The sequence below is a fragment of the Protopterus annectens genome, chromosome 10.part0 (assembly GCF_019279795.1).
Source record: "Protopterus annectens isolate FY-2018-M chromosome 10.part0, PAN1.0, whole genome shotgun sequence".
NCBI classification, from domain to species: domain Eukaryota; kingdom Metazoa; phylum Chordata; order Ceratodontiformes; family Protopteridae; genus Protopterus; species Protopterus annectens.
Window position 1 is genome coordinate 1,238,696,276 of NC_056744.1, and position 19,821 is coordinate 1,238,716,096.

Genomic DNA, 19,821 nt, shown 5'->3' on the forward strand with positions numbered 1-19,821 from the left:
GGCTAACGAAGATTAAAGAATTGCAGAATAAGGGGAATCTGACAGAACAAGAAAAGGAGCAAATACAGAGTGCTAAAGAGAAAATAAGGGAGAATTTGGATAATATGCATAAGTTTAGAATGATTTTTGTTAAGCAACTAATTTTTGATAACAAAAACTTTTAGCACAATGACTTATGCAAAAGAAAGCACACAGCGTTGTCACCAGACGTAGGAAGACTATGACAAGAAAGATAATCAGAGATTCTTTAGAGGTATTGGAGACATTTCAGAAATTTTATGAAATTTTGTACAAAGCAGAGGAATGTGGAAACCATGAAAGAGCATGAATGGAAATATTTATGGAAGGTTTAATTATGCCAAGATTAGAGGCAGCCGAGGCTCAACAACTAATAGTTAAGACAGAGGAAGAATAGATAAAAATGGTGATGTATAAGCAATCTATAAGGGATTCTCCAGTAACAGATGGCACTCCTGTCAAAGTTTAATCATTAGGAGGGAGGAAAGTTTTAAAGACGTATAAGATTTTCTTTAATAGTATTTTAAAAGGAGGAGAATCACCAGTATCTTGGAAGAAAACCCTAAGCGGGTAAAGATCCTTCAGACCAAGCCTCCTATAGATCCATTTCAATTTAAAGCCATGATTATAAAATGTTTAGGTCTATACTAACTAAAAGAATGGCAAAGGTGTTACCAAAATTGACAGATATGGATCAGTGTTGTTTTGTGGAGAGGAAGCAGACATTTGATAACATTAACAGAACAATAATGATCCAGCAGGATGCAGTGTTGTTGGTGGGTCTTGATGCAGAGAAAGCATTTGGAAAAGTAAGCTTGAATATTATGAGTAGGGCATTGGAAACATTGCATTGCCTGATAAAATAATTAGGTTAATTAGGAGGATATATGAAGGATCACAGCAAATATTAAAGTGGGAGGGTTCCTCTTCAATAAGTTGTGTTTGAAAAGAGGAACTAGGCATTGGTGTCCTCTTTCCCTTTTCCTATTTGCTTTATATATAGAGCCATTGGCAAAAAAAAGTGACTCAGAAATTCAAAGCTTTAATTGGTATGGTAATCAAAAAAGTTTGACTCTATTTGCAAATGATATTGTTTGCTACTTGATAAATCCAGGAAAGGGCATCTCAGTGTTGTGGAATGTTTTGGATCATTTCAAGTTTTTTTGAGATATAAAATTAATGAAGGTAAAACAAAGGCTATAGGCATATGCATAAATTATGTACCCACTCATGACTTGGTTCAGCAATACCCCTGTTTATGATAACATGAATTATTTATGAGTATGAATTAAAAAGGCTTATTGGTGTGGTCCAAATTGGCCACATCTACTAGAGACAATCATAAGGCCTTCTTAACATATGTCCACAATCTCAAAGGAAGCACCCAGATCTGTTCAGAACTGGTGGTCAAGGACACCACATATTGAAATGCCGTAGATATAGCAAACTTGCTGCATGACAGATTCAGTGAAAACTTCACCCCTCTGTCCCCCATCAGTAAATCAAGCCATTCCCAGTACCTGCCCCCTTTCCCTTATATCTAGGGATCAGGTCATCACTGCTCTCTCAAAAGCAAATAATACAGCCTCCATGGGACCCAATAACATCCCAGGCTGCATCTTACAAGAACTCAGGCAGGAACTTGCAGCACCATTCAGCCACAGCATGAGTACCGGCTTTGTCCCAGCTGAGTGGAGGATAGCCACTGTCATCCCTTTGCACAAAGGTGGAGCATCCATCATCATCCTAACTAGCCTGATCTGCAGAGCCAAGGAACGGATTATCATGGACCTCATTAACAAGGACATTGGCAACCTTTGGGATATACTTTTCTGAGGTGCAGGCCAAAACCAGTGGACTATGGATGACGAAGTTTGCAGATGACTGCAAGCTGGGTGCTGTCAATTCCCCGAGTGATGTGGACATCCGCCAAGAGGGTCTCACCCAAACAAATGAATGGTGCCAGAAACATGGCCTCAAGCTGAATACCAAGAAATGCATCATCATCCCCTTTGGGGAGAGTGACTTCCCCACAAATTATCACATTAATAACAATGTCCTAAGCATATAATCAGTCGTGAGGGATTTGGTCACACAGGTTGATAGCAATCTGAATTTTGACCACCCTGTTGCTTCTGTTGTAGGGTAAGCTTTCTACATTGCCCACCTCATAAGTAAGGGTATCTCATCTAGGGATAAGGAGGTTATAACATCCCTATATTCTTCCCTTATATGGCCCATTTTTGAGTACAATGCCCCTATTGGCATGTACCTTGCAAAACACATGCAGCAGCTGAAAAAAACACAGAGGTTCCTCACCAGGAGAATCCAGGGCCTCAAAAATCTACCATACACAGATAGGCTAAAAAGCCCTATCCCTCTACTCAGTTTCATGCAGACTCCTCAGAGGTGACCTCTGTCTGGCATACAAGGCAATCTCGGCCCCCGCCTTGATGGGACTGCTGTATATCCATAAGGCAAGTTCCACTCGAGTAACCCACACACATGGCCTCAATTTGGTCTGTGACATTGATATGACTTGTTGATGGGACAGATTTGTGTCCCAGGGACTCCTCCATCTGTGGAATTGACTCCCTCTCCCCATCAAGCAGAGTAGCTCTATACCCCTTTTTAAGCACAACTTGGATAACTGGATGGGAAACAGAAAATACATCCCTAGGATTCCACCAGTGTCCCTGATGGGCAGGGGCATCCAGGTGCTGACTTGTCCAAACATGGGCTAAACTCTTGGCTAGGCTTATAAGGGACTCAGGGCCAACAGCCTAGTAACGTCTTATGATCCTATGATTGTGTTATGGCAGCATAGGATATGTGGGAAGAGACTAAACAAAAGATAACATAAAAGCTGAAAAACTAGAAGCTCTTGTTTATGGGTGTAGATAGTAGGATACAAGCAGTGAAAATGTATTAGTCCTTTAGTATTATACACAGGTCAGGCATATTTTTATCACCCAGAGAAGAAGTTGTGGACAATAATTAATAAAGAGATGAAGGAATTTATCTGTGAGGGAAAGAGAGTAAGGGTTAAATGGGATAAGTTAATCCTCCAGATGGAACAAGGTGATTTAGTATTACGTGATTTGAAGGAATATTTCATGGCTACACAGTTAAGACTCATCTACATAAAACAAACAGAAGGTTATAATTCAAAGCAGAAAGGGGTGATTATGAAGTGAGTGGGGAGGAAGTATTCAGGTTTTTGGATACAGATCATTAAAGAGAATAATAACCACCACAGAGAATATTATATTCATACAGTTTCAGAATGTAGTCTAATACCTAAGCCAATACTAGAATGAAGAAAGAATATTTTATCAATATGGATGACTGTAAGTAGGGGGTACAGAAAATAGGCAAGAGGGGGCTGGAATTTACAGGAGAAACCTGAGAAAGGAAACAAGGTATTTGGAACAGATAATCAAAGAGGGAAAGGTAATAAGGATAAACTCTATCCCTAAATACGAACAAGTAACTATTCACACTTTATACCTTCTTACTCCACCTCTTTCACCCAAAATCTCTCCCCAACTCTGTAACTAAAAATGCTATAACCCTGTTTTTTCTCCCACTTCATATTGCAATTCTTGTTTGTATTATACTAACTTACCTTTAATTTCTCTAAACTGGTTAACATTTCTTTTTTTAAATCATTGTCATATAAGCTGTAGCTATTCATAACAAATGTTTTCACATTATGTCTAATTTGGTATACTTGTTTAAACTTTTATTTTTATTGTATTACTTTTGAAAATTGTACAATTATTGTTTTAATAATGTTTCTGTAATACTTTGAAGCTTTTTTCCATGGGCCTCACTGAAAATGGGGAACTACCAAGTCTCACTTTCCTGGTAACCAAATGTCAATAAATAAACTACAGTAGGATGACACCAAGAAGTCTGGACTGCAGGTTAGAGACTGCCTTCCCTTTCATGGTTTGGTATCAGAGTTTAGTCAAAGAGAAACGGATAGAGGAGTCCCAAGTTTAAACATGACCTGGTAGAGTTTTTAGTTTTATTTATTTTTTAAACATTTGTTTACTGGGAAAGTCCAACTTGGAATGAGCCAATTTTCAACAGAGGCCCAGGGAGGAAGACTCCAGCCACATGTCTTTGTACTGTGGAAGGAATCCGCAGCACCCAGACAAAATCCACACAAACACAGAGAAGTCATGCTGACTCCACACAGAAAGCACCCCAGCCAAGAATTGAACCAAAGAAACTCTTACTGTGAGGTGAAACGTTAACCACTGCACCATCCAACATTGGTTGAATTTAGAATGGAAGCTGCTATTAAAAGAGATAGTTAGTAGGGCATGATAACTATAAAAATCAGTCAGAGAAGTTTAGAAAAGGTTGGGGAGAGAGACTGGAAAAGCAATTTACAAAGGATCAAAGGGAGGACATATGTATGTCTCCTAAGTAGGGAACAAAGTCAAGAAGGTTTAGAATTTTTGCTTGAAAGTGTGCATATACCCCAATCAGACTTAAAATAATTTTTTTGTCATGTAGATTGCAAATGTTGGAGGTGTTATGGAAAAGAAGGAGGTAATCAGGAAAATAGTTTTAGGGGTGTAATGAGTTGACAGATTTTTAAAATTACATACTGAGTACTCTGTCAGAAATATTGGGAGAGTACTTAAAGAAATGAATTGGCTGTAATTAAAGAAATGATTTTCTGAGCTGTGACACAAGTCCTGTTTCCTTGACATGGAAGGTGACATTAAATTTAAACCTGATGGGTGCCAAAAAAGCAAAGGAAATCAAAATCTAAACCAACTGTATTGAAGTATTGAATATTGTGAAATATGTAAACGGAAACATAGAGGGAGCTTTAGAAAAATGAAGGAGCAAATTGCATACAAATAATGAAATTTGTGGAAGTAATACATGCAGAATAATGTTTAGTAGGAGGAGTGACGTTTAAGGAAAGCAGGGATTGAGTGATTATGTAATATTGGACTAAAAGACAGTTGTAAAAAAAAAAGAAAACAGAATGTATAATGTGTGTAAATGGAAAAAAAATTAATATGCTTTGATTTCTCTTCTATTAATGTATGTATGTCTATGTCTTAAGTGATAATTTGATAAAGGCATTTAAAATGTTGGGTGAATTAGATGAGAAATGGCTTTTGAGGGTACTGATAGCAGTGTGGAGTAAAAGGTGTTTCCCAGATGATAGCAGAATAACCATTCTAGTGACAGTGTGCAAGAGCAAAGGACACAATTACATCTGTGGGCAATACAGAGGTATCAAATTCCTGTCACTTTGCATGAAAATGCTGGAAAGGGTGAATGGTAAATGAATATGAAAATGTAATTGAACGTAAGATGGAATATGAGCAGTTCAGACTCAAATCAGGGTGCAGCATAATTGACCCGATATTTGCAGTGAGCAAATAGCGGAGAAGAGGCTGAAGATATGAGCAAAGATTCTAACTGGGTATTCCTAAACTTAATGAAGGCATATGACAAGGTCCAAAGAAACATGACCTTGTCGTATGTAGTCCTAAAATGACTTAAAGTCCAAGAAACATTGCTAAACTTAGTGCAGGCTATGTATAAAGACCCAATGACACAAGTAGGAACAGTGTTTAGTCTCACAGAGGGGTTCTCAGTGGGAATGAGAGCTCATCAGGGCTCATCTCTGAGCCCACTGCTGTTCATACTAGAGAAGGACCACATTAGCAAATGGGCTGGAGGGAACAGATCAACAAAGCTGCTGTACACAGATGATGTGGCATTACAAGCAGACTCTGGACTTCAGCAAATGAGAGGGATATGGAAAGCAAACATGAAAGCATACAGGAGATGCTGGTCATTTTCAGTAAACTGGGGAAATCCAAAAACACTGAAAGATGACATAGAAGGGAAACAATGGAACAGTTTAACAGCTTCAAGTACCTGGAAGGGATGGTTGACAAGAAAGGAAGTCTGAATGAGGAGATCAAAGCTAGAATTAGTGAGGTTGCAAGCAACTGGCATTAAATGTCATTGGTTGTGTGTGACAGAAGAATGCTAAAGAAGCTGTAAAGTAAGGTATACAAAACAGTGGTGTGACAGTACTACTGTATGGTACAGATACCTGAGCAGTAAACGTAGAGCAGTGGAGGAAGCTAGAGGTGATGGAGATGAAGTGCTTAAGATGGATGGTAGGATGCACGATGGGGGAACAGACAAATTAATGATGACATTAAAGCAGAAGCCAAAGTAGTTTCAATCTTTAGTGAAAGTCAAAGATAACATATCATGATGGTTTGGACAGATGTCAGAAAGCAGAAGATGATTTGGTGAATATTTGGCAGAGACAGAAAGAAGGTAAGGTAAGAAGAAATGAGGGCATCCAGTAAGAGACAGATTGTGTGAAAGAAGCCCTAAAATAGTTGGACATGACTGTCAAAGAAGGTAGGAAAGTGGCATTGATTCCAGAGAGATAGCAATAGTTGACACAACACCCCAACCCTGTGAAGAAAATGGGGAAAAGGTGGTTGATGAAGATGATTCATTCAAAAGTCAATTTAAGCACACAGGTTTCAGTATACTTCTACACAGGCATCCATTAGGACAGTTGTAACTCTGATACCTGTTTGAAGATTTTCACTTTAATCCAGCCAGCTGTGATTGTTTTGCTTTTGGGCATGCTCCACTTAAATAAATCCCAATCCCTCAGAGCCACACGCTCCAGGGATCTAAACCTTGTCATCACAATGAACAAAACATGCTGGAGGGATAGGTTCCTGACCCAGAGACTCCTCAGACTCTGGAAAAGACTGCTCATACATGTCAAGCTGAGCACCTCCTTAGCCCTCTTCAAAAAGAACCTTGACGATTGGATGGGAGATAGGAAATTCACCTTGGGGATCACGTCAGTCGTCCTGCTAGACAGGGGTCCAGGGAAGTAAATATTGTGGGAAGAAATATCCAGAGAATTGTTATGGCTAGGCTTGTATAGGCCCTAGGGCAGATAGCCTAGTACCAACCTATGATCAGCTGAGGGTTTTGGTGCTGGTGAAATATAGTTCTTATTATCCAACAATAGATTGCTTGTTCATTATTCATTCATTGCTGTCTACTGATGACCAGTCACATATCAGTTTTAGCCAATTAAATTAATTTATTTTACAACATTTATCAACATGGGTATACTCTGATGTACTTGTTTGAAAGTCAACCTAACGCACTCACATTTTCTTTCGTTTACATGCAAGTCAGAATAAAAAAAAATGTTTTGTTTCTAAGTTTATTACTTGCTCACTTTTTAGCATTAGTTGATTATTAGTTTCTGGTTTTGTTTCCATAGTAACATAGTCATAAATGATATACATTATATTTTTGCTCACAGCCATGGACAGCCCAGTTGGTTTGATAGCCACAAACATTACACCGATGGATGCTCTGCTCAAATGGAACCGACCTCTGTCTTCAGTTGATAATTACGTGATCACATCTACTCACTACAAGGGTATGTCAGTACATATTTAAAATATAGCCTGATAAAATGACACTGCAAATATTTGTGTGTGTGTGTGTGTGTGTGTGTGTGTGTGTGTGTGTGTGTGTGTGTGTGTGTGTGTGTGTGTGTGTGTGTGTGTGTGTGTGTGTGTGTGTGTGTGTGTGTGTGTGTGTGTGTGTGTGTGTGTGTGTGTGTGTGTGTGTGTGTGTGTGCACGCGCGTGTGCTTGTGTGTGTGCGTGTCCGTGTGTGTGTGTATGGGAATCCTGCGATGGCCTGGCAGGCTGTACAGGATTACTTTTACTGCCTTGTTCCCACTGAGTGCCAGCATAGTTTTCCCTTCTACTTAACCTAAATGTACATAAGGGGAGGTTAATTGAGTTGCATACAGATAAAGCTGTCATTCATTCATATAAATAAAACTATTATTCAAAACAAGCAGACTGATTGGAGACATCAGTCAGCATGCCCATGATGAATTGAGCATTATCAGTAGGAAATGTCTGCATGCAAAGCAAAATGAAAATAAGAAATCCTGAAACAAAAACTACGTAGCAAATAATAAAGTAACCCTTGTATACCTTTGATTACAGCAAGCTCTGATACTTCCATGCCTATCTAGTTATTATATGGCAGTAACTTCGTATTGTAACAATTAATGTCTGCTATGACTTCGTGGATAGAACAGATGCTATTTATCTACTGAATGTACTATGTTCTTCATCTGTAACTATGTAATATTTTAATTGCTAGGATTCTTCATCTGTAACTATGTCTGTTATATTTTAATTTGTGGAGCTTTTCTCCCCGAGCCTCTGCTGAAAATGGACCTACGTCCAGTCGGACATTACCAGTCAACAAATGTAAATAAATAAATAAATAAATACACGTCCACATGCATACATGTATACACATGCACGCATGCGAGCGCACACACACACACACACACACACACACACACACACACACACACACACACACACACACACACACTCAGAACACACACACACACACACACACACACACACACACACACACACACTCACAAACGCACTAACTCAGAACACATCAGGAGGGATCAGCCATCATAATGTAATCAGATGAATGTATGCACTCTCCTGGCTCTTGTCTAAAAAAAGAGTGAGACAAAAAATATGCTTAACTGACACACTGTGCAAGTATCGACATGGACATGACAGATGTATCTGCACTACTACACCAATCATCCTTCCAACACAAGAAGACAGAAAAGAAGTTGTATGCAATGATATCATTTAAAAATGGATGAAATTTCTTTTTTTTTAAATAGTATAATTTTATAATAGAACATGCCCAGGTGTGAGTAATACAAGCTTTGCCCCAACTTGGGGTGATTTAGTCACATCTCCCTCATGATCTGACCACACCATCCACAAGTAAACCTGGCATTACCCCCACTAGAATGTGTTATTGGTTAATTCAGTAAATAAGTGAATCCAAATGCCTTTCCAACCTTTGAAAGACCATGTGAATTACCTAAAACAGTCTTTGTCATAGAGTGCTACAGCTGTTCAAACAGTATTGATTTATTTGCATTACTTTTATGTGAAATCCTGCTTTTATTTGTTTTTTTTAGTCTGTAATTTGCATTTTTGCAGTAATCGTGACATATATAGTTTTAAATTGCCTCATTCTTTCTTTAAACCTATTTGGATTTGGTAGAGTCTGTTATTGTGGGATATATGGGAAGTTATAGCACATGGTTCAAAGAAATGATGCACACTGGCTAGGTCCAGTGCACAGAAAGGTGCAGACAGAATCCAGATCCCAGTTCAGATGGAGCTACACACTGTGGTAGCAGAATCAATGTATTACTTTACATCACGTAGGCAGCAGGTGCAGAGTACATATGCAAATGAGCTTCACATTATAAATAAGAGCAAAATTCATGGTCATTTATGCTGCACACTAAACTCAGTTACATTGCAGTTAAAGAGGTACACCAGGAGAAGGCAGTCCACTGTCTGTGATCACCAAGTTACCCCTCCAGTACAATCATGACTTTCTAGGACATACAGATTTGATCAGGTTTCCATTATCATTTCTCTGACACAGAAATGCCCAGAACTGCATGTCACCGCTGCTTTACCACAGCAGCAATCCTGTCTGCCATACACACACACACACACACACACACACACACACACACACACACACACACACACACACACACACACACACACACACACACACACACACACACACACACACACACACACACACACACACACACACACACGCATACTCTGCTGTAGTTTAGACATTTAGTCAAATAAAACTTATGACTTCAAGGACTTTAAAGTACTAGGCCTTCCTGTCCAACACTGCTTCTTTAAATGTTTGTAAATTCATATTCCTTACTTCATTAGTACTATCTGTCCATCTCAGCTTTTGCCATCCAGTTCTTTTTACCTTCAGTCTTTCAGAGGATCATTACCTTCTCCAATGAATCATTTCTTCTCATTAGGCAAATCATTTGTTCTCATTAGAAGGCATTAGAAGTATTTTAGTTTTTGTTTTAGGACAGCTAACTGGATATTTGTTAAAGAAAGACCTGCTTCTTTCCGCTCTACTGTTCAAACACTATTCAGTTGTATCTTGTAAACTTACTACAAATGGCAAACACTACTCACCTTGATCGCAGACGTATAGAGGAATAATATTACAAAAATTGATAAATTAATATGATCTGTTTCCATCCCCAAGTCTTAAAATAATCTACCTTCCATGGATAGACTATTTACTGATGTCAAGCTCTTTAGACTACTGCTGACTATTCATCTTAAGGAAAGAGCTGAATGTAAGTGATATTCAAATGTCATGTAAATTACTTTTTCCTTCCATCTGATTCCACTGCCTAAAGCTTAGTTATCTAGGCATCCTGTACAGACAGAAACACTTCCTCACCTATGCAGCAAGACTATCCCTTGCCTCTTCCTTTCTACTTCCATCCTTGCTCTGTGGTTCACCTCTCCTTACTAATATATAATCCTCTCTTAAATCCAAACTGGACTCATGCTATAATAAAATCACAAAATTTGTAACCAGCACCAAACACTCCTCCCACTACTGCTTATCACTCCAAAATCTAAACTGGCTAGAACTTCCCCAACATCTAACAAATGTTCAACTAACCACAGCTCATAAGCTAATCTATAAGCCTTCTAGCTGTCCTGCCCTCTCCTCTCTGTTCATCATGTATCACCCAAATAGACCTCTGCGATCTCAATCAGATGTTCATTAATGTAGCAAAACCTAACCTTCGCTGGTGAAATGCATTACCCATATGCTATAGCAAAGTTATGGAATGCTCTCCCTCCTTCAATTAGGTCTACTAGCAACCCTGAATGTTTTAAGACTTCACCAAAACAACACTTGTTCTCCCATTGGCTATGTACATGTACCAGCACTGACTATATAAAAAAGCAATATTCCTAGCCTTCATACTTTTTCTCCCCATCTCACAGCTCAAATCCTCATATATACATTCAGTGCTTCCAACTTACTTAGTCCAACATGTGCCACCCAGCCACACATAATCTACTGTAGCAGTTATCTGCCATATCTTCTATTCAGTCTTGATGCCTGTGTAGCAGTCACTCTAAGGCTGTCCCTCACTTCAGAATCTTTAATCTGCTGCTCTCCATCTTACCCTCTCTACTGCAAACCTGCAATACCATATTGTTCACACATTCCCTATTATACCATGTCATCAACTGTATCCTTGTTTGGCTTGCATACTTAACATCTAACATCTGTATAACTAGCATTATCTATTTTATTGTATTACCTATTCTGTACTGTAGTGTTTTGTACCATTGCTGCTTGATTTCTGTATTTTGATTCTGTAGCTTTATTATGTTTGTTTTTGGAGCTTTTCTCCCTGGGCCTCTACAGAACCGGGCTCACCCTGGCACAGTAGACCTCCTGGTAAACAAAGGCAAATCAATAAATAAAGTTCTTCCATGCACTACCATCACTAAACGTTCATTGGGTCTCTCCCCCTGGGTTAACTCATTGCCTCTGGAGCACTAGAAGAATAAGGCCAAACAAAGACTATTCTTTCAGCAAATTAAGTGAGCCATATTATAACCACATATTATATTTTATTACAACCATATTATAAGCACGTCAGCACTTAGAGGAATCAGACTGGATCAGCACACATAAAAGGGAGACTTTATTTTAAATAATAGACATGATATTCATTTAGAAATGCATTTATCAAATGATAAAAAGAAAAATATCATTCAGTGAGCATTTAAAAAGTGTGAAACAGCCTCATGGCATTCTGATTAAAGGTTGCATTTAACTGAAAACAATAATTTTCAATCAACTAAATACCACATTAATATGAATAGGAATATGGATATGAATATGAATGCCACTTCTCCATAACTGCCCACCTATTCCCTCATGCTTTTAATCACCTCTTTAAGAAAAAAACATGTATAATATTCTCCTAACCCTCTACCTCAGACAGTTTGCTGTAAATTAAAATTTAAACAAAACCAGCCCTATAACTACCTATGCTTCCCTCTGATTATCACACTTTGTGGAGACATCCATACAAATTCAGGACCACTACAGCATCTAGTAAATACTCACACCCCACCAGTACCTCCCACACCCAACATAACTCCACACCCAACAACAATCTAAGGCAACTCTTGATTGTTAACATAAGCATTCAAGCTGAAGCTATTATAGTTACAGAATCATGGCTGAAACAAGATTTAAAATATGAGGACATTCTCTCTCACTAGACTGCAATGTCATCAGATTGGACAGAAAAAAGGGTTTGGAAGGTGGAGTGGCAATATTTTACAAGACAGAAACACAGCTACTCACAACTTGGGTATACCAAGTGCAACAAACAGCCAAAAAATGTATAAACACAGTTCACAAAAGCGTTGCACTGGGAACGACACAGGCAGGTAAAATCTGTTGTAGTTTATTCCACAAATAAACAAGGATAAGTGCTTTCACAGAAAATAAAAATTCTGCTTCATCAGATCCAGCATATTCCCAACAGAAGCAGCTTAAATACTACATACCCCACCAATCATGAGCTAAATTGACTCGCACACCCTTTTTCATTTAAAGATACAAGTACATACAACCAAAGACAGAGTGTAAAAAGCCTTCATATATAACAAAGGCATTTAAAATATTCACCTAAACAACCGGCGTGATTTCAATACAGGTTTAAGAAGGACATTTTCATTTAGTCCCAACCCTTTGTGCACTTGCATCCTAACAATCCACTCAAGTTCCACAGTCTCTGTACGATTCCTGATGACACCTGTTCTCAGGGTTTCAAAAACCCTATCAATAACTCTAAACTTGAACTTATGCTCAGCTCCCTTCTCCACTACATGTTTCGCTAGAGCATTTGACATGTACTTGATATTAATGAAATAAAGGTGTTTCCTTATACATTCCTTAAACTTCCGATTGCTCTTCCCCACATAGAATGAAGAGCATGTGACACAGTGCGCTAAGTAAATAACATCTTTAGTGTCACAGCTAGCAGAGACATTAAAATAAAATCTCCTGCCATTATTAGGGTTCACAAAAACATTATCCGTCTCAATATATGTGCAATATTTACATCCTCCACATGGAAATGTGCCATTTATTTTTTAACACAAAGGCAGTTTCATCACCCACAATAGTCCTAATTTTCTCATCCATTAGCAGAACTGGCCAATCCTTCTTAATAACAGCAGTAACATCATTCACATTACTGCAATATGTTGTTCATAAGCTGAAGTGTCTAAGTGGTTCCTCTTTCTGTTCTAAGTTCTCATCCCTATATTTCCTAGAGAAGTATGGTCACTCTCTATCAGATCTAAGATGGCGACTAGCATTAAGTCCAACTTCCACTTCCCTGATTTTATATCCCCTCCTTAAAATTGTGTTCTAAAACAGCCAATTCATCCTGGAGCCCAGAATCTCGAGCATTAAGTCTAGATGCTCGCATGCCTTGTCCCTTAATGATATTACTAAATACATATGAGGGATGCATGCTAGTCCTATGTAGGAGGGAGTTCCTATAACACTTCTTCCTATATAACATGGTGTCAGATGTCATATCTGGTAGTCTGCCAACCTTCACGTCCAGGAACTCTATCTCATCAGGTGAATATTTGATTGAAAATTTCAAAAAGGAAGTGGTACTATGTATACAATCCAGAAAACATAGTAACTCCTCTTCATCTCCCAGCCACAGCATATAAACGTCATCAACAAACCTATTATATAGGCTAATATACTTAAAGAATCTATTTCTTCCATTCAGCACGTGATCATTCTCCCATTGGGCCATGACCATATTGGTGTAGCTATTGGCACCGGATGCACCCATAGCTACGCCAGAGGTCTGAACATAATAGGCTCCATCAAACAGCAAAACATTATTTTCGAGAATTACCTCAAGGAAGAGGCAAATCAGATCGATCAATTTACCATTGTACCCACTATGTTGCTTCAGGTATTCACTCTCCAACTCTATGCAATCCCTGTTTGGGATGACAGTGAATAGTGAATTCACATCCATGGTAACCATTAAACATTGTTGTGTTATAATACCACCATGCACATGTTCATATAGATTCCCAAGAAACTGTTTGGAATCTCTCAATACTACTGTGGAACCATCTAGCACTGGTCTCAATAACTTCTCAACTACTATAGGTCTAAGGGGGGGAGGGTGTATGGGGTCCTTATGTATCTTATGTAACCTGTGAAAAGTAGGCACACAGGGATGTTCAATAGTCAAATAACTAGCTAAATCTGCTGAAATAGATTCACCCATAAGACAATCTGTTACTTTTCCGTTATCAGGGCAACACATTAAATGCGGTTGTGAGCTCGAATCCACTGTCTTGTCACGTCTTTTTGGTCATGCGTTATCCAGTAAAATATTTTATACGCACCTGGTTAGATGAAGACCTCACAAGATACAGGAGTCGGAGCTCAGCAACCTTATAAAGTGTTGCTCCGATAACAGCAAAGTACAAAAAAGGGAATTTCTCCATAATTTAAACACTATGCAGCCCCTTACAACTACGCTTGTACGTACATCCTCCAAAAACACAATTTCCTTACGTACAGTTATCTGGCTTCTGGCAGCTGTGATTGTAATCATGAAACAGCAGGTAGCTGTGAAGCATTTTTTTTTCTTTAAGTGGCAAGTATTGCTTTAAAAGGGTTTCCCTGACAACGGAAATAACCATTGTTAGGAAGTACAGATAATGTACGGGAGTTAAAGTAGTGATTATGTACCTGATATAACATATATTATCAGTGTCTTACTGAGGTTCTGCTTTCCCAAGTAGTTTCAGTTGCTTTTTTTTTTTTTTTTGATTTGTCCAGCTGCTACATTAGAGGGAAACAGTTTAAATGTAGTCGCTGAGCTCCGAGTCCAGTGTCTTGTCAAGGCTTTTTGGTCTTAATCTAACCAGGTGCAAGTACATTTTAGAAGTGACATCTAATTTTTTAAACAGAATCCAGTAACATATTTTACACAAACCTGGTTAGATTAAGACACAAAAGGACATGACAAGACACTGGATTCTGAGCTTAGCAACTGCATTTAAAGTGTTGCCCAGATAACGGAAAAGTACCGACAATCTTGTATAACACAATGTACTTGAGAAACCATGTGCTGAATTTCCCTTGATGTGATTTTAACAGATACAGTAACATCACTCAATCAACATAGTAGCAATAGAACTAAAATAAAAATCCCTAATCATTAACTACGATAGCGCCCCCCCCCCCTTATCTGCGGGGCAGTTAACAATGCCATCATCTATATGCAGTCTATCCAGAACTCTACGCTCATCCTGGGACAAATTATTAAAAATATGATGTCCACCATGTCCATCAGAGATCTGTTTTAAATCACCTTCACATAGTCTCATAAAAGCTTCCACCAATGGGTGATTTGGTGGTACAAACATGCTTGGTTTTCTAAAAACAGAATCAATCTGAATATTACCATTACCATCATTATAAATCAATTTCAACATCAAATTTCTCCCAAAAACACTTAGGTCAACAGCAGTACCTGCGACATCAGCTTTGCCAGAAGGTATGCCAGCTATCATAGTCATAGATAGTAGATGTTGAGTGATGTTACTGTATATGTTAAAATCACATAAAGGGAAATTCAGCACAGGGTTTCTCAAGTACATTGTGTTATACAAGATTGTCTTATGGGTGAATCTATTTCAGCAGATTTAACCAGTTATATGACTATTGACCATCCCTGTGTGCCTACTTTTCACAGGTTACCTAAGATACATAAGGACCCCATAAACCCCCCCTGTAGACCCATAGTAGCGGGTGGTGGGTGGGTGACGGAGCCCATTTCTATCTTTGTTGAGAAGTTATTGAGACCAGTGCTAGATGGTTCCACAGTAGTATTGAGAGATTCCAAACAGTTCCTTGGGAATCTATATGAACATGTGCATGATGGTATTATAACACAACAATGTTTAATGGTTACCATGGATGTGAATTCACTCTTCACTGTCATCCCAAACAGGGATGGCATAGAGTTGTAGAGTGAATACTTGAAGCAACATAGTGTGTACGATGGTAAATTGATCAATTTGATTTGCCTCTTCCTTGAGGTAATGCTCAAAAATAATCAAAACTCCAAAAGATGTGGAAATCCTACAAAAGGGCCTCACTGAGACAGATGCCTGGTGTCAAAGCCATGGCCTCAAGCTCAATGCCAAAAAGTGCATTGTCATCCCTCTTGGTAAAAACTCTGTACCCATGAACTACCACATAGGCGGTAGTCTACTTAACACTGAAAGTGTGATAAGAGACCATGGGACACAGGTGGACAGTAGTCTCTCCTTTGATAATCACATTGCCACAGTTGTCAGGAAATCCTGCTACGTGGCACACCTCATCACAAAAGGTTTCTCATCCAAGAAAAGAGAGGTCATTGTTCCCCTCTACTCGTCACTCATTAGACCCATTATAGAGTACAACGCCCCTTTTGGTATGTACTTCACAAGATATCTGCAACAACTGAAAAGGCTGCAGAAATACCTCACAAAGAGGATTACTGGCCTCAAACAGATGCCCTACGCAGACCGTCTCAAAAAACTGCAGCTTTACTCCGTCGCATATCACCTACTCAGAGGCAATCTCTGCCTAACACACAAAGCTATGTCAAACCCAGAGCTTTTGGACATGATCCACTTAAGGAAATCCCAGTCCCTCTGAGCTACATGCTCTAGGGACCTAAACTTTATCACCACAATAAACAGAACATGCTGGAGGGATAGATTCCTGTCCCAGAGACTTCCCATACTCTGGAACAAACTACCTATCTATATCAAACAAAGCTCCTAATTAGCACTCTTCAAGAAAAATCTTGATGATTGGATGGGAGATATGAAATTCATCCTGGGGATCACTTCTGTGGCTCTGCTTGACAGTGGCACAGGAAAATAATTTTCTTGGGTGGCGAAAGCCAGGGTACCTTTTGGCTAGGCTTATATAGGCCCTAGGGCCAATAGCCTAGTACCTGCCTATGACCCTACGAACCTATGGCTATCATAACAAAATAAACATTTAATGAATCAAGGGGACTGGGTTTGGTAGTACTGGATAAAGTGCAAAACTGAAGCTAACTTCATGAAACATAAACAGCTGAGAAACTCAGATAAGAGCAAAATCAAATTAGAAATATATATTACACAAACCTACAAACCCTTACCTGATTCAAACCTAAACTATTCTGGTCTCCAGTCAATCATGTCCTTCACCTAGGTCAGTCAGCTCAGCTAACTCATTCTTTAAGGAAGCACTGAGAATCCATTCAACTCATATTTCATCAATATTGTAAGATCTCTACTAAAAACCACAGCTACTAACCCTTCTCTGTCCTCTGAATCTGCTCAACATAACAATAATCTGTCTCCAGCCCATACCTACCTCCACTATCAAAAGACTTCCCATCAAGCTACAATGCAGTACTCTCGCCCCAGACAACCTGATGCCATGGCTTAGGCTGTTTCCATACTAATCGGCCACCATCATCATCATCATCACCAAGCCCCTGTTTGCCATTTTCTACAAGGAGTCAGGGTGTCATGTCAACTCTTGCAGTTTCCCTCCATTCTATGCCATTCTTCTACAATCATGCCTGACTGTCACAGGTCTTCTCTCACACACATCTTTGCTGGATGCCCTTATTTCCTTTTGCCTTCTTCCTGTCTATCCCAAATCTACTTCACTAGACAGGAAGAAAGCAAAAGGAAATAAGGGCATCTTCTAGGTCTGTCCCACAGTGGACATCATACCATCTGTCTCAGGCACTTCATTTTCATCACCTCTAGCTTCCTCAGCTGCTCTGCCTTTACTGGCGAAGTTTCTTTACCACACAGCACTACTGGTCACATCACTATTTTGTGCACCTTAATTTTCATCTTCTTTGGCATTCTTCTGTCACATACTTCCCCTTTCACTGCAGCCCCTCTGATTCTTGCCTTGACCTCCTAACTGAGACTTCCGTTCTTCTCAACAACCCCCTAAGATACTTGAAGCTGAAACCTATTCCACTATCTTTCCTTCGATATCAAATGTCAGCTTCTTCTGATTTCTCTCATTTGCTGCCATTACAGCTGGGGTATCTGCACTCAGTTTCATCCCATGTGGCTTCAGTTTTGCATTTATATCCCCTATCCTTTGCTGAAGTTCTTGTTCAGAGAGTGCCTGTAATGCCACTGCATCTGCATACAGCAGCTTTGCTGATTTGTCCCCCCCCAACCTGTTTGCTAATGTAGTCCATCACCAGTATGAGCAGCAGTGGGCTCAGAGCTGAACTCTGATGCACCCCTACTCTCACTGGAAACCCCTCTGTGAGACTCATCACTGTTCACACTTGAGTCATTGGGTGCTTGTACATAGCATGCACTAAATCTACCAATGTTTCCTGGACTTCAAACCACCACAGGACTGCTCAAATCAGCTTTCATGGGACCTTGTCATATGCTTCCTCCAAGTCTAGGAATGCCCAGTTGGACTATTTCCTCATCTCTAGGTTCATCTCAATTATCTGTCTCACTGCAAACATCAGGTCTGTTGTGCTGCATCTTGATTTTAATCCAAAATGCTCATCTCCTATCTTACTTTCTACTATTTCTACTACTCTGCATATTCATTTCTCAATCATCCTCTACAGAACTTTCATGCGGTGTGATAGGAGTTTAATACCTCTATACTGCCCACAGTTGTGAATGTCTCCTTTCTTCTTGAACACTGGCACTAGTATGCTTATTCTTCGGTTATCTAGGATATGCTTTTATCTCCATGCTGCTATGAGTACCTCAGCAGCCATTTTTCCCTATCTCCCAGTATCCTTATCATATCTGCTGTGACCTCATTTGAGCCTGCTGCTTTCCATGACTACATTTTCCTTAGTGTTGTTCTTTCCTCTTCTGCTGTGGGATCCTCTTCTTCTTTCATTGAAGGGTGTGTCTGGGATAGTATAGCTTCTGTGGGGTTTTCTTCATTCAGAGGATGCAGGAAGTACTCTTTCTGACTGCCTTTGATGTCCTGTGGACTGGTGGGCAGATTGTTGGTGACATCCCTTATGAAGAGTGTCTGATTATCTTCTTTATCTTGCTGTGTTTGCCTTGCAACCTGATATAGTTCCTTTGTACCACCTATTCAGTCACTTTCTAAAAGCTGTTTCTGTGCCTCTGATGCCTAATTCCCTACTATTGCAACTCCTGTCTTAGCCTCTTTGTTAGCCATTCAGTATTCTTTCCTAGTCTGGTCTGTTTTTTCTATCGCCCACTGTTTCCTGCATACCTTCTTTCTTTTGATGACTTCCTGCACTGCTGCATTCCACCACCGGATTTCCTTATGTACCTTATGTCCATACCTAGCCACATATCCGTTCTGTAGTCCTTACACATGCTGTTTTGAGTTGCTACCATTCTTCTTCAACTCCATATATTTCCTCTTCTTCTTGAGTTGCTAGAACCCTGAGTAGTACCTTGAACTGTTGTGGTTTCCCTCCAGTCAACTTCCAGGTCTTCAGCCTAGACTCTGTTGACCTTAGAGCCTTCTTTGACCACTGCCTGCAGCTAATTGTGGCAACCAGTGGTTTATGCTGTACACCGACTGTTTCATTTGGGGTGTCTCTGCAATCACTGATTCTCCCCCCATTTTTTCCTTACTAGGAGGAAGTCTGAGTTGCATGTTGGCCATTCTTGTATGTGATCATCTGACTGTCTCTCTTGCTGAACCATGTGCT

At 39.5% G+C, this 19,821-nt stretch overlaps 1 protein-coding gene across 3 annotated transcripts in view; it reads left to right on the top strand.

Moving 5' to 3' along the window:
- TNR (tenascin R) overlaps positions 1 to 19,821 on the top strand; it is a 5,843,683-nt gene that overhangs the window by 5,493,651 nt on the left and 330,211 nt on the right. For all 3 annotated transcript variants that reach the window (XM_044085960.1, XM_044085961.1, XM_044085962.1), the window contains one exon: positions 7,379 to 7,498. In XM_044085960.1, the coding sequence (XP_043941895.1) occupies positions 7,379 to 7,498 (120 nt within the window). The remainder of the gene's footprint in view (positions 1 to 7,378; positions 7,499 to 19,821) is intronic.